The sequence below is a fragment of the Neophocaena asiaeorientalis genome, unplaced genomic scaffold, assembly GCF_003031525.2.
Source record: "Neophocaena asiaeorientalis asiaeorientalis breed wild unplaced genomic scaffold, Neophocaena_asiaeorientalis_V1.1 scaffold182, whole genome shotgun sequence".
In the NCBI taxonomy this organism is placed as follows: Eukaryota; Metazoa; Chordata; class Mammalia; order Artiodactyla; family Phocoenidae; genus Neophocaena; species Neophocaena asiaeorientalis.
In genome coordinates, this window is record NW_020174648.1 from 236,877 (window position 1) to 251,530 (window position 14,654).

The 14,654-nt window shown below is 43.7% G+C and overlaps 1 protein-coding gene across 1 annotated transcript in view; it reads left to right on the top strand.

Moving 5' to 3' along the window:
* Window positions 1–6,715: 6,715 nt before the first annotated feature.
* The window catches only part of STX6 (syntaxin 6), a 40,041-nt gene continuing 32,102 nt past the window's right edge, over window positions 6,716–14,654 (top strand). Inside the window, exon 1 of the mRNA XM_024758825.1 lies at window positions 6,716–6,965. Within this exon, the coding sequence (XP_024614593.1) occupies window positions 6,931–6,965 (35 nt within the window). The 5' untranslated portion in view covers window positions 6,716–6,930. The remainder of the gene's footprint in view (window positions 6,966–14,654) is intronic.

Genomic DNA, 14,654 nt, shown 5'->3' on the forward strand with positions numbered 1-14,654 from the left:
TCTTTCAAGAACCTATACTCTACCGGCTCTTAAGGGATTCAGCAACTGAGTGACACTCAGGGTTCTCGCCCAGTTAAAAACAGGGGAAATAGTTAGTGTCATCAGTTGCTAGGTAGAATAGAGAGAGAGGGAAGACAAAAGCACTGCCTGCCTTCTGCAGTGGCCTTTAACCCTTTGCTGGTCTCAGACACTGCTTGCTTTTTGCTGTTCCTGTCTTGACCCTGTTCCCAACTTTCAAATATTTATGGAACACAATTATGGGAAAGACACAAGGAACACAAAGATTAATCATGTATGGTCCCCTAGGAGGCTCAAAAGAAAAAGAAGCCTTTGCTTATTCCCTGGAGCTTAGATTTCTCCCAAGGTCCATGAGAAAGATTCACACAAAGTTCCCAGGACTTGCTCTGGCTTCCTATAATGCTTCAGTCCTTATGTCTGATATAATATGTATCATGTAGACTGTCCTGACATTTTTAGCTTAGGCCTATCTTCCCTGCTGCTCTAGCACCCAGCCCAATAGCTCAAAAAAAAGTGCTCGTTGAATAAAGGAGAGGTAGAAAAAAGCCTAAAAGAAGATTCTGAGGGGCAGCTGGCTTGGCTTGCTTGATTAGCAAACCTCAGCACCAAGCCACGGCTGCATTGTCATCACGAGAGCACAGAGGAGTTGGGAAACAGAAGCTTCAGCTTGTTCAGGGAGTTGGAGGACAGGCCCAGACAAGAAAGAGGAAGTAGGGGTAAGTGGGAGAGATGAGTGGAGGTAAGGCCACTAGGCAGGCTGGCTTGAGCTCCGGCTCAGGGACTGGGGCTCGCATCCCGGCTACTGGACCTTGCGCAGAATCCCAAATTGAGCTGAGGCTCAGTTTCCTCAACTTTAAAAACAAATCCTGGCATATATTTCACAAGGCTTGTTGAAGAATTAGATGAGGCTCTGTTTACAATGTACCAGATAGGTAGGAGAATATACTGGTTTCCTTCTGCAGCAGGCTGAGTAATGCCCCCATCCTCACCCCAAAGATATCCACATCCTAATCTCCAGAACGTGTGAATATCTTACCTTACGTGGCAAAAGGGACTTAGCAGATAAGATTAAATTAAAAATCATGAGATGCGGAGATTATCCAGGCTTATCTGGTGGGTCCAATCGCAAGGATCTTATAAGAGGGAGGCAAACAGTGTCTAGAACTGGAAACAGAAGGAACAGATTCTCCACTAGAGCCTCCAGAAGAAATGCAACCCTGCCATCACTTTATTTATTTATTTTAACATCTTTATTGAAGTATAATTGCTTTACAGTGGTGTGTTAGTTTCTGCTTTATAACAAATTGAATCAGCTATACGTATACATATATCCCCATATCCCCTCCCTCTTACGTCTCCCTCCCACCCTGCCTATCCCACCTCTCTAGGTGGTCACAAAGCACTGAGCTGATCTCCCTGTGCTATCCTGCCATCACATTAATTTTAGCCCATGAGACCCACTTTTGGACTTCTGACCCCCAGAATTATAAGAGAATAAATTTATGTAGTTTTAGGGCACTTAGTTTGTAGTAATTTTGTTATAGCAGCAACAGGAAACTATACATCTTCCATTTCCCAAAAGAAAAAAAGAAGACAATAATGAAATTAATATTTGACACCTTCTCAGCATCTCCTAGCACCTTCTCTTCTCAGATCTTTGTATTTCTTTCTTCCTTTCTTTCCTCCTTCACTTCTTTGTTCTTCCCTTAACTCTTAACAAATGTAGGGCACCCATGTGCCACTCCCAGAGACCCCAATAGTCCCAGAGATCTCTCACTAGCACTGGAGTTCCATGGCAGTGTATTTATTTGTTCCTTTGAATTTCTGTTCATATCTTGTTCCAAAACCGCATACTGTACTGCAGTCTGCAGCATTTACATTAAAAAGTGGGCATGATGACCACACTTTTTAAAGTCACATTATCTTAAGTGCAAATGAGCAAAAACCATCCAGACGGGAATTCCCTGGCAGTCCAGTGGTTAGGACTCAGCCCTTTCAATCCTGAGGGCCCCGGTTCAATCCCTGGTTGGGGAAGTATGATCTCACAAGCTGGGCTGAGTGGCCAAAAATAAATAAATAAAATAATAATAATAATAAATAAACAAACAAACAAAATCCAGAAAACTTCAAAATACACCAAAAAATCAGAGTACTAAGATAAAAATCACTCCTCAGAGAAAGCCACTGTTAACATTTTAGTATATGTCTTTTCAGTGCTTTTGCTATGCCTATATATGTATGTATACAAACACACTTTGCGGGGTTCATTTTACCAAAACAGGGTTTCACATCCTAACATTATTTGGTAATTTATTTTTCACTTAACAATTTCCCAATACCAACGTGCATTTTTTTTTTTTTTTGCGGTACGCGGGCCTCTCACTGTTGTGGCCTCTCCCGTTGCGGAGCACAGGCTCCGGACGCGCAGGCTCAGCGGCCATAGCTCACGGGCACAGCCGCTCTGTGGCTTGTGGGATCCTCCCAGACTGGGGCACGAACCCGTGTCCCCTGCATCGGCAGGCGGACTCTCAACCACTGCGCCACCAGGGAAGCCCCAACATGCATTTTTTATGGTATAGCTTTAATAGTCCTTAAGTTTTTAAATAAATAGATTTGATAACAGTCAAGATCTTAAAGGACAAGTGAAGACTGCTCGACTAAGCTGGGAAGCATTGAAATGGGGAGCGTCCTGTGCACTCTCCTTGGGAACCAGCTCTACCTCTGAGCAGCTGTCTATCCTTGAATCTCAAGTTGTATTTTTCAGAGTGGCTTGTGTTTATCTTGTTTACTACGGATCCCTCTAATTATGTCTTTGACTTTTTAATACCTGCTTTATTATATATATCTTAAGGCCCTTCTGAAGAATCTGACCCACTTGCAAATGGGGCAAGTCATCCTCAAAAACCAAAAGACAAATTATTAAGTTAGCAAAAGGGTCTTATTTATTAAATATATTGTTTTCAATATACTGTAATTTTTTTTATCATGTTCAATAAGTAGTTTCCTCTGGGCTCTTTTAAAAAATTCAATAGGTGTGTGTGTGTTTGTGTGTGTGTGTGTGTGTGTGTGTGTGTGTGCGCGCACATGCATGTCTGTGAAATCTGGTTTGAGACATTTTCTGCGCTTAGGTAAAATCCATTCACCGGGGCTTCCCGGAGCCTGTGCTCCACGATGGGAGAGGCCACAACAGTGAGAGGCCCACGTACCGCAAAAAAAAAAAAAATCCATTCACCAATTTTGGAGCAAGGCTAGCCCTTATACAAATCGGCAGGAGAGTACTGTAACAAAGAACATGGGTTTAGGAGTCAGACAAACTTATTTTCAAATGGGGCTCTCACTTCCTACCTATGAGACCTTGGGCAAATTATTAACCTCTCTAAGCCTCAGATTTCTTTTGTGGAAATTGGGGATAATAAGCAGAGCTCTCGTGAGGATTCAATGAAATCAGCAGTGGTGGAACCAAGAGGTGACTTTTCACTTGGGACTTTAGAGCACCACTATCATGCACATACAATCATGGTCCCAAATAAACCCCAAATTTAAGAAAATACAGTGGGTCTGCCATGCAACCTCAGTTCAAGCCTCCTAGCCCTGTTGTCCAAACAAGTTACATTCTAAAACCTGCCCCATGTAGAAATTTTGGAGCCATTTCTGAAGAGTATGCATGTATATTACTTAGCACAGTGTATATTGCTTAGCACAAACTTACATAGTAAGTAAATGCTAGCAATTGCTATTACTATTATCGTTATTCACTAGTTTACCAAGAGAAATTGTGATTTTTCCTCCCCTGTGCACTAACAAATTCATAGAGGAGGGTAAAGTCATACCTGCCCTTCTACGATGGTTCAAATTCACTGTTATGTCAAGAAGTTCACTGAATTCCAATAGTGTATTTTAACTTTTAGTACTCACTAATATCCATTCATTCATACACTTCTAAGTTGAGTTATTCTAAAAAGGATTTAAAATTGCTAACCTTTGATGTACTTTTGCATATGTAGTCACTTGGCTTTCTCACTTATCTTTCTTCAATTTTTCTTTTCTTTTTTACTTTTTATATTTCTGATTATCCAAGTAAATAGTCCATTGTAGAAAATTGCCAGACTTTAAGTACATTTTCTTTTTCCTACATATAAAAAATGTCTATGCATAAAACTGTTTCTATATATAGAAATGAACAGAATTGAAATCATATATATACAATATTGTTTTGCTACTTTCAATACATGTCATTACACACCTTTAAACATTTTTAGTGACCATCAGATGAATGTCCCATAAATTTTTAGTCACTTCCTTGTGTTGGATATATAGATTGACTAAAATTGGTTTATTTTAATCCAGTGTGTAGATAAGGGTGGAGGTGATGGTAACAACTAAGGCAAAGAAAGAAAACATGACCAGTATGTGGATATTTCCTGTGGCTGGTGCTGGGAAATGTAGACAGCCATGGCCAAGTCAATGGATGCCAACAAGAGCAAGTGTCTTCTGGACTGTTCCAGGAAAGAACATGTATCTCAGGGCTTTTAAAAGATTGGGATAATAATTCACCATGTCCCCAGATTTTGCCTCTAAAGTATTTCTCAAATGTATCCCTCCTTTCCGTCCTCCAGTGAGCTTATTTCAGGACACCCTCATCCCTCCTCTGGATGATGACCTCCTAGCTGACCTTTCAGCCATTGCTGCACCTGTGTCAAATGCCAGTATTATCCTGTCAATTCCCTCAGCTGCCGTGATCTATAGTACAGTGTCCACAGTTCTTAACAGCACAATCAAGGGCCCCCCAATAAACTGGCCCTGCCCTTTTCCAGCCTTAGTTCCTGTGGCCACAGTCCCATTCTTTCCATTCTGGCAATGCCCCCTGCTGTGGACAACATTGTGTAACTGGCTTGGCTCTCCCACCAGTCTGAGAGCTCCTTGAAGTCAAGGACCAAGCCTGTATATCTCTGTGTCCTCAGTGCCTAGCACACAGTAAGAATACAACACGTGCCAGCACTGTTCTAAGCACTTCTCGGACACTGATTCATTTAATCCTGATGACACTCTTTATGAGGAAGGTGTTATTATAGTATCCATTTCATAGTTGAGGACAATGAGAGACTAAGCTTGCCCAAGACACAACAGTCAGGAAGTAGCAGAATTAGGATTTGAACTCAGGTAATCTGTCTGCAACTATGGCTCTTAATCACAACTCTCATCTTCTCGATTTCTGTGTGTTTATTGAATGAATGAAAGATGATCCCTTTTCAGTTCCCCAACTCAATATGTTCAGAAGCAAAACAGTTCTCTTCCAGCAGCTTCTTTGTTCCCCCATACCTGACCTCCACTGCTCCTCCAGGGTCTCAGAGAAGACTGGAGTCTTTGGCTTTCACCTCTCTCCTCCTTAACCCTATTCAATCTTTTGTCATGTCTAGGCGTTTTGTTTTTCCTTGGAAACATCTATCAGATTCTCCCCACAATTGCTGTCATCCTAGTCTGGTTTTCACCCCTTCAGACTAGATGACCACAGTAGCTTCTGGACTGGTTTCCCTGACTTCACTGCCTCACTCCGCTGGGGCTTTGGGGTTTCCATGCATTTCAATTTAACCTTCACAACAATCCATGAGCTAAATATTATGATCCATGTTTTATATATGAGGAACTGAATAACAGAACTCAGGTTCAAACAGGGTTTGTCTGGCTTTGAGCACTCTCCCATCTCCAAAATGACTGGTGACTTTAAGCAAGTCACTTAACATTCCAAGAGCCTCGGACTTCTCACTCATAAAATGGGGATAACAGCAGTAATTACCTCATTGTGAGTGCAACGGAGATAACTTAGCAAGTGCTCAATGATAATCAGCAGTTAAAGTTCACAAACCCCACAGCATATCTAGCATATAAGCTTGATAACTGTTCTGACCAAAATGCTTTCTGGAATCGCTTTTGAACCATTTAGCCTGGAAGAAGTTGCGATACCTGGCCCTTTCTTTGTTCCTCAAAAGTTCTCTCTCTTGGGAAGCACCGTATACTGTATGAAAAGAACGCACAGCAAAAGAAAACACACCCCAGTCTGGTAGACAGTGCACAGATTCTCTGGCTCTGCCCTGTCCAGGTTGTGCGAGCACAGGAAATCTTGAAACCTCTCTGGAATTCTCCCATCTACTAAATGGGAATAGTAATACCGCCCCCCCCGCCAAGAATATTGAGATAATGCACGTAACAGCCTTCAGCGCATTGCTGGATATAGCAAGACCTTCATCAAGGAGTTGTTCAATATTATCATAGTCAGATAATGTATACGAGCACGTTTTATTGTAAGTCGAGGACGAGATGGATTTCTAAATCAACATGTTATCAAAAATCAAGTATCAAAAGTAGAGGAAAGGTGAACGGATTGTGCAAAGCAGGTACTACGGCGTATCTAGGAAACCCGACAGCCTTTCCCGCAAGGGAACAAGCAGCTCCTCCCCCTGAATCCTGAGGGGCGAGGCGAGAGAAGACCCGCCCTCCCCCACCACCCCTAGAGCCCCGTCTCCAGGGTCTTGTGACAAGGTGCCCATGCCCCGCCGACAAGGGGCGGGGCCGGGTCTGGTCACGTGAGCATGGGTGCGGAAGTGGTGCGGCGGACGGCGTTCGTGACTGGCGGAGGCTGAGCAACCCGGGGGCGGAGCCAGGCGGCCGGACGCGCTGGGAGGAGCCGGGGGAGGGGGCGGCCGCGGGGCCGGGCAACAGAGTCAGGGATTCGGTCTGCGGTGCCGACCAAGTGCCGGACCCGTGGCGGGCCAGTGCACCCCGGCTTGCGCGCTCAGAGGCTCCGGGTCCCCCAGGCCGAGGCGCCGGCGGCCGCGCGAGGCGGGTGGGGTGGGCAGCGTTCGCTGTGCGCGCTGTGCGCGGAGCAAGCGTGAGGCGGCCGGGGGCCGGGACGCCATGTCCATGGAGGACCCCTTCTTTGTGGTGAAAGGGTGAGTGTCGCCGAGGGCTCCACTGGAGGAGGAGGTGGCCGTGCTGCCTGCCGGCACCTCCCCGCTCTCCTCGCTGTAGGGGGATGGGAGACAGGTAGAGGCTGGCGAGTGGACAGTGGGGACGACTTAGCCTTGAGGGCCATGACCAAGCGTCCAGAGACATGCCCTCACCGTCCTATCTGGACTTTGAAACCCGTGACCCCAATTAAGCCCCTGGGGAGGGGGTCCCCTTTGGCCTGTAAGCTGCCCTACAACTTATTTGGAGGGGTGGAGGGGTTCAGCAGCTCTGCAGGTGGGAAGGGAGACAGGCGTCCCAGACCAAACTACAGCTGTAGTGGAGAACGGGGCCCTGCTTCGAAGGGGGAAAAACAGCATCTGGGCAGGAAAAGGGAAATGGCCCTCCTGAGCTTTGTAGTTGGCGTGCACGGGGGTGAGCTCCCATTGTCCATTGAGTTCGGAGCGCTGGCCCGCGGACTGGTGAGACCACAACATACCCAGAGGCGTCTGAGCACGTTTGCAGGCTGGGAGGTGGGGGCGCGAGGCTCCGGAAGACAACTCAATTCAGTGGGGGAGTTTTTACCGAGTAATGGGAGGGGAGGAAAGCAGCCGTTCAAACTAAGTGATGATGTTGGAAGGAAAACAAAATGAAATCAGCCAAACCAAACTTTCCTTAGCTTACTGTTAGCACCGGGATTTTCCCACAGTGCTAAAGGAAATGAGTGCTTTCTTTTTAACTCCCTGATTTCATCCAGGCTATTTGACAGGTTTCCCCCGTTTCTTCTGCCTTTCAGACTAGAACAGCCTTAACTTATTTTTCTCTATGAGCTGTTGTGACTCCATCTTTGATTGCTCAGTCGTTTGGAGATAGAAACTTTATTTGCACTGTTACGTAGGCTTTATAGCCATTAAACAAATTCAGGAAAGATCGATTCTGTTGTTGTTATAACTTGTCAGCTTTTGTTTTAAATGTCAAACAAACGTTAAAATTCTGAGAACTGCAAAGTTCCGGAAAGATCAGTGCTGATAACCATGTAAGTGTCCCTTTGCTTTAAACTAATTGCTGCTAGCTTCCTATTTTTGTAGGGGTAAAAGCTGACCAGTTGCTTGAGTGTGATGTGTGTGTGTGTGTTTTAAGGGTTCCTCTCAGAAAATTTAAGTGGTACTTTAGGTGAAATACTTTATTATCAATGATAGAGTAAGATATATATTTTTTAACATTTCCCTAAAAAGATTTTCCTTCACTTGACTTTAATTTAGATAGGAAAGTGCTGAGTTTAGATTATTAGTAATATGTGGCTCTCTATCTGGAAAATGTGTTGCTTATTAGAAGGATTGATTTTTAGTGTTTGTTTTTTTTTTTTTGCGGTACGCGGGCCTCTTACTGTTGTGGCCTCTCCCGTTGCGGAGCACAGGCTCCGGACGCGCAGGCCCAGCGGCCATGGCTCACGGGACCAGCCGCTCCGCGGCATGTGGGATTTTCCCGGACCGGGGCACGAACCCGTGTCCCCTGCATCGGCAGGCGGACTCTCAACCACTGCGCCACCCGGGAAGCCCTAGGGGTTGATTTTTAAGTGTGAAAGCTGTGTGTTTTTTCCCTTGAATGAATGTTCTTAATGCTTAGGTTGCAAAGGTTATCTCTGGCAGTGGAGGCCATAGATAATCAGAATTTTTGGTTTGATTTTTAATGGAATTTGTGAAAATGCTAAATTGCTCTGCCATCTTGACTTTTTTTTTCCTGCTAGTATCCAATACAGTTTGCCAAGGCTTGCTCACTGATTAGATATCACTGCTTTATTGGAACATTGGCCTGGAGTGTTGGTTGACTTTTATATGGTTTTAGCTCATGTCGTTAAGATGTCAAAACCTTCTGCTGAGGAAAAGTAAAATTAGCTATACGAGTATCTCCAGATTATGCGACGGAATATATGGGGAGCCATTCATGTAGTTCTGTTTATTAAAAGTTTTGAAGAAACAAAATTGAGCTATTTGTAATGAGGTGGATAGACCTAGAGTCTGTCATACAGAGTGAAGTAAGTCAGAAAGAGAAAGACAAATACCATATGCTAACACATATATATGGAATTTAAGAAAAAAAAATGTCATGAAGAGCCTAGGGGTAAGATGGGAATAAAGACACAGACCTACTAGAGAATGGACTTGAGGATATGGGGAGTAGGAAGGGTAAGCTGTGACAAAGCGAGAGAGAGGTATGGACATATATATGCTACCAAACGTAAGGTAGATAGCTAGTGGGAAGCAGCTGCGTAGCACAGGAAGATCAGCTCGGTGCCCGCCTGGAGGGGTGGGATAGGGGGGGTGGGGGGGAGGGAGACCCAAGAGGGAAGAGATATGGGAACATATGTATATGTATAACCGATTCACTTTGTTATGAAGCAGAAACTAACACACCATTGTAAAGCAATTATACTCCAATAAAGAAGTAAAAAAAAAGTTTTGAAAGTGCACTGCACAGTGTGGAAAAATTAAAGATGCCTAAATTGTGGCACTTAGCCTAGGAGCTGATAGTCTAATCTGAGAAACAGCTCACCCAGAATTAAGTAGAAATGACAGGTGGAAATGATTTAAGTGCCGAAGTGAATCCTACAGATAATTAACTCCCCCAGTAGTTCAGAGGAAGGCATCTCATTAGGAACAGTTATGACTGGAACAGCTTTGGAGGTAGTAGTAGGTCTTGAATTAAGTTTCGAAGATGGGGGAGCATTTAGATAATTCAGGCCTGTGTCTCTTCTGGACTCATCAAGAAGAGTCTCTTATTGGTCTTCCTGCTTCCAGTCTCTTTCCTCTTGCATCTGCCTTGGTTCTGTTGGATGAGTGCTCTCCAGAATGCAGGGTGAGCCACACATTCCATTTTACATTTCCTAGTTAGACACAGTAAAAAGTAAAAAACAGGTGAAGTTAATTTTAATGTCATCGTTAACCTAGTATAGTGAAAATATTTCAACCTGTGATTAATCTAAAGATTATTAAAGAAGATTTTACCCTTTTTGTACTGTCTTCAAAATCTGGTGTGTATTTTTCACTTACAGCACATCTCAATTTGGATGCTAAATTTTCATCAGGAACACTTTTTTTTTTTTTTCCTGCGGTACGTGGGCTTCTCACTGTTGTGGCCTCTCCCGTTGTGGAGCACAGGCTCCGGATGCGCAGGCTCAGTGGCCATGGCTTATGGGCCCAGCTGCTCCGCGGCATGTAGGATCTTCCCGGACCGGGGCACGAACCCGTGTCCCCTGCATCGGCAGGCGGACTCTCAACCACTGCTCCACCAGGGAAGCCCCATCAGGAACACTTGATCTGTATTTAGAGTTCATTAAACTTACAGTTGAAAAAGTATTCGATAGATTCACATACCCAAATTGTTCCAAATATACTTTAAAAATTTTGGGTAGCTGAATTGCGTATCAGTTTTTAAATTTAAATTAATTAAAATTTAGTTCCACAGTCACACTAGCACGGTTCAGCAGTCACATGTGGCATCCATATTGGGCAGCACAGGTGTAGCTTTTCTAGAACCCAAGCAGGAGTTCCCTGCTTAACATCACTGAGTGGCTGCCTGTTGCCTACAGAATAAAATATCAGCACTTCCTGACCTCCTTGACATAGCCTTCCTCTACCCTCTGCTCACTCTGCCTGCCCTTAGCACAGAGCTCCGGCTTCACCAGACTCAGTACAGTGACGGTGACCGCAGGACTGGTTGCTCTTACTCTACATGCATCCACTCTGCCTGATGCACCCACTCAGCTTTCAGGATTCAGTGTCAGCATCTCCACTGCCTCCAGGAAGTGCTTCCCCTGGCACCTGTAACACATTATTGCACCTTTTCCTCTGGCTGTCTTTCATTATTTGACTGTGAGCTCTGAAGGTTGGAACTGTTTGTTTTTCCTGTATTTCCAGCCCAGCACCTTGAATATATAGCATAAATGTTGAATAAATTCTCTTTGGTGGTTGTGGTTAAGGAGTGGTGGTTCATGGGTGGGAACACTACCAGCAAAGGCAGGCATTGTGTGTTTAGAAATCATCAAGGAGAGCATCCCATGGTGCAGTAGGAAGTTTATTTGGAGAAGTAATAATAATAATAGCTAACATTTAAAGGATGCAATTCCTATGTCAGGCGTCACGTGCTAAGTAAGCACTTTATAAGAATTTTCACTTTATAAGAACAGTTTTGTGGTGTGGGTATTAGCCCCATTTTACACATGAGGAGCTGAGGGAGCACAGAGGGGTTGAGTTACTTCCCCAGGCTCACACAGCTAATAGGTAGTGGACCCAGGATTCAAAATTTAGCTGCCCAGTTCTACTCATACTGTTAACACTTCTACAGGTACATCCACAGGTACAGGTAGAATAGGGTCAAGAAGAGTCTCTAAGAGGCCATTGGAGATTTTTAAAGCAAGGAAATGACATGAAATTAGGGTTTCGGGAATATTGATTTGGTAATAGTGTTGGATGTATCAGTGTGTAGAAAGATTAAAAAGGAGACCAGGGCTTTCCTGGTGGCGCAGTGGTTAAGAATCCACCTGCCAATGTAGGGGACACAGGTTCGAGCCTTGGTCCGGGAAGATCCCACATGCCTTGGAGCAGCTAAGCCCGTGTGCCACAACTGCTGAGCCTGCGTTCTGGAGCGTGTGAGCCACAACTACTGAAGCCCGTGGGCTTAGATCCTGGGCTCCGCAGCAAGAGAAGCCACTGCAATGAGAAGCCCGCTCACTGCAATGAAGACCCAACGCGGCCAAAAATAAATAAATAAAAATTAAAAAATAAAAAGGAGACCAGTTCGAAAGCTGTTCTTGTTTTTTTTTTTGTGGTATGTGGGCCTCCCACTGTTGTGGCCTCTCCCGTCGCGGAGCACAGGCTCCGGACGCGCAGGCTCAGCGGCCATGGCTCACGGGCCCAGCCGCTCCGCGGCATGTGGGATCCTCCCGGACCAGGGCACGAACCCGTGTCCCCTGAATCGGCAGGCGGACTCTCAACCACTGCGCCACCAGGGAAGCCCCCGAAAGCTGTTTTAATTTAAATATGCAGTGATTAGTGCCTGAGTGTTTGAAGCTCGTCTTGTGAGGTTTTGACACTCTCGATGTCTTCTTGCTCAGAGCAGAATCCCAGAACACGGGAGAAAACTACCACAGTTGGGCAGATGTGGCCATACCTGGCACAGACATTCACAGTGGTATTTTCACTACCAGAACCCCTAGCTCTACTGAATCAACTCAGGCCTGCCCCTAAGTTGTAGTTTGTCTAGTTGACCCTCTCCTGTGTGTTCTCACTGGGTGAGCTTGATTATTCCCATTGTGTCAAGTGGTCCCCGTGTATCTGTGCACATCCTGCACCCCAGTCACTCTGACCCAACTCTCTCCTGTGTGTTTTTCTGTGTTTCCTACTAATTATTCGACATTCCCCCATGCTATGGGGTGGATATCTTCTCCTTTTTTTCTTTTCCTTCCCCCTCCTTAAAAATGCCTGCCTCTTCTTAGCCCTTTTTACTCCTGACTCCTCACAGCCCTTCAGTCCCATGTCCACTTGGTCACTGGGGCCTATCAGTGCATCCCCTGGATCTCTCTGGAATCCTCTCTTCCTCTCTGGTTTTGGTTCCTCCACCCTAGTTCATGTCCTTGTTCTCCCCCACCTGAACTCTTCTAAGCAGCTTCTTCAGCAAGCTTCATTTGCACTGCTGCCAGACGTGACCTCGGAGACACGTTCAGGTCACAGCTCTATTCGGAATCCTTCATTCTGAAATACTTACCGAGTGTCTGTTTTCTGTGTGCCAGGGGCTAAGGGGACAGCAGTGAACAAATGACATCCCTGTCCTTATGAAGCTTATATTCTAGAGACAGACAGTAAACAAATGAACGAATATACGGTATGTCAGGTGGTGATAAATTCTGTAAGAAGAACAAAGCTGGGCGTAAAGGGAAAGGAAATGCATCTTCTGGGTGTAATTTTTCTTTTTATTTGACTTCTGGAGGCAGTGAGGTTTGGTGAAAGAACTGAGCTTTGTTAATCAAGCTGACCCAAGGTTGGGATCTCACTTCTGTCAATTACTTGGTGTAAGTTTTGGCACATTAGTTATCCTCTCTGAACCTGTTTCTTTATGTACAAAATTGGCTTAACAATGCCTGCTTTGTCGGTTATGAGGATTAAATGAGTTAATGCATGTAAGTTGCCTCAGCACAGTTTGGAGTATGTATCAAGTGCTCAGTAAACATTCTCTTTTAACTGTCTATATATGTCTCCATCCAAACAGGCTGCCCTTTCTGAGAGGAAAGACCATGTCTTACTGGTTTTTTTTTTGGAGTAACATTTAAAGTGATATATGCTCATTTTAGAAAACTTAAGAAGTAAAAATATAAAAAAGGATTAAAAATTCATTGAAATACCACCATCCAGAAATTAGTTACAATTTTGGTGTTTTTTAAATCTGTTTCTATTAACAGTTTTATGTAATACTATCCATCAGTTTTTGATCTCTGTTTTTTTTTTGATATAAATATATCAGTCACTGTCCTGAGAACATGACAGGGATTGTCTTTTTAATCCTTATCAAATAGGTACTAGTACTATTATTATCATCTTACAAATGAAGAAAATGAAACTTAGAGAGTAAAAAAAAAAACAAACTTCCAATTCATAAGCCTGTAATTGGAAAGGCCAGGATTTATATAAATGGGTATTATTGTTGTTATTAATCATTAAGAAATTGTGATCATACTGTCTTATAATCTTTTCATCTGTATTTTTTTATATCCTTAAAATGCTTTTGGTTGGGAGGTTTTTTAATCACTGTATTGTATTTTGTTATATAAATGTGATATAACTTATCACCCAGGACAAGGTTTATGATGTACCTAAATTTTTCACTGTTACAGTTAATATAGTGGCAAGTCTGCTTGTCACAGGTCTTCATTGCTGCTCCTGATTATTTCCATAGCCTGTAGTCCTGTAGCAGATTTGCTAATTCAGAGGGAGTGCACATTTTTCAAAGCTTCTGATGCATGTTGCCAAATTGCCCTCTAGGATATACCCCTAACTCCACTCGGCTCACTACCCCACCCCCTAAAGTTTGATGGGCCCATTTCCCTTGACCCCTTGCCTGTACTGAGTCTCCTTTTAAGAAATCTTAATTAATTTGCTAGGTGAAACATACCATATTTGAATCATGTTGTTTTCATCATTATGTTCAGTAAGGTGTTACATAGTATTTGTTTGATGAGTGAGCCCATTTTGAGTTTTGGGTTCTGTAGTTTTTTTCCCTCTCTTGTTTGCAACTTCTAATCAGAATAAGCCACTAAGAAATTGAGCAGTGGAATATGAGAGTATTTTGGTACCAAGTGAGCCTCTCCTATAGGTAAAAGGCATGAATGTTGTGGTTCTTTAATATTTTGCTGATTTGGAGGCGTTGTGTGCCCGAACAAGGACAGTTTTATTTCCAGATTCTTAGCTGTGGATTTGTGTTGAAATAAAGGCGTAAGTAAGCAGGTGAGCAAGATAGTGTATGTTACATTGTATTATTCTCTAACCGTCTCTGGTCTGTGTGTACTTTTAAACACTAGATTATGAGCTCCTTGAAGGCAAGCATTGAGCATTTTAGTCACACTGTTGAAAAAACTGTTTATTGGTATAGTCACTGTGAAAAAATTATCCTTATTTAGCGAGTAATTTTATCCAGTAAAATTG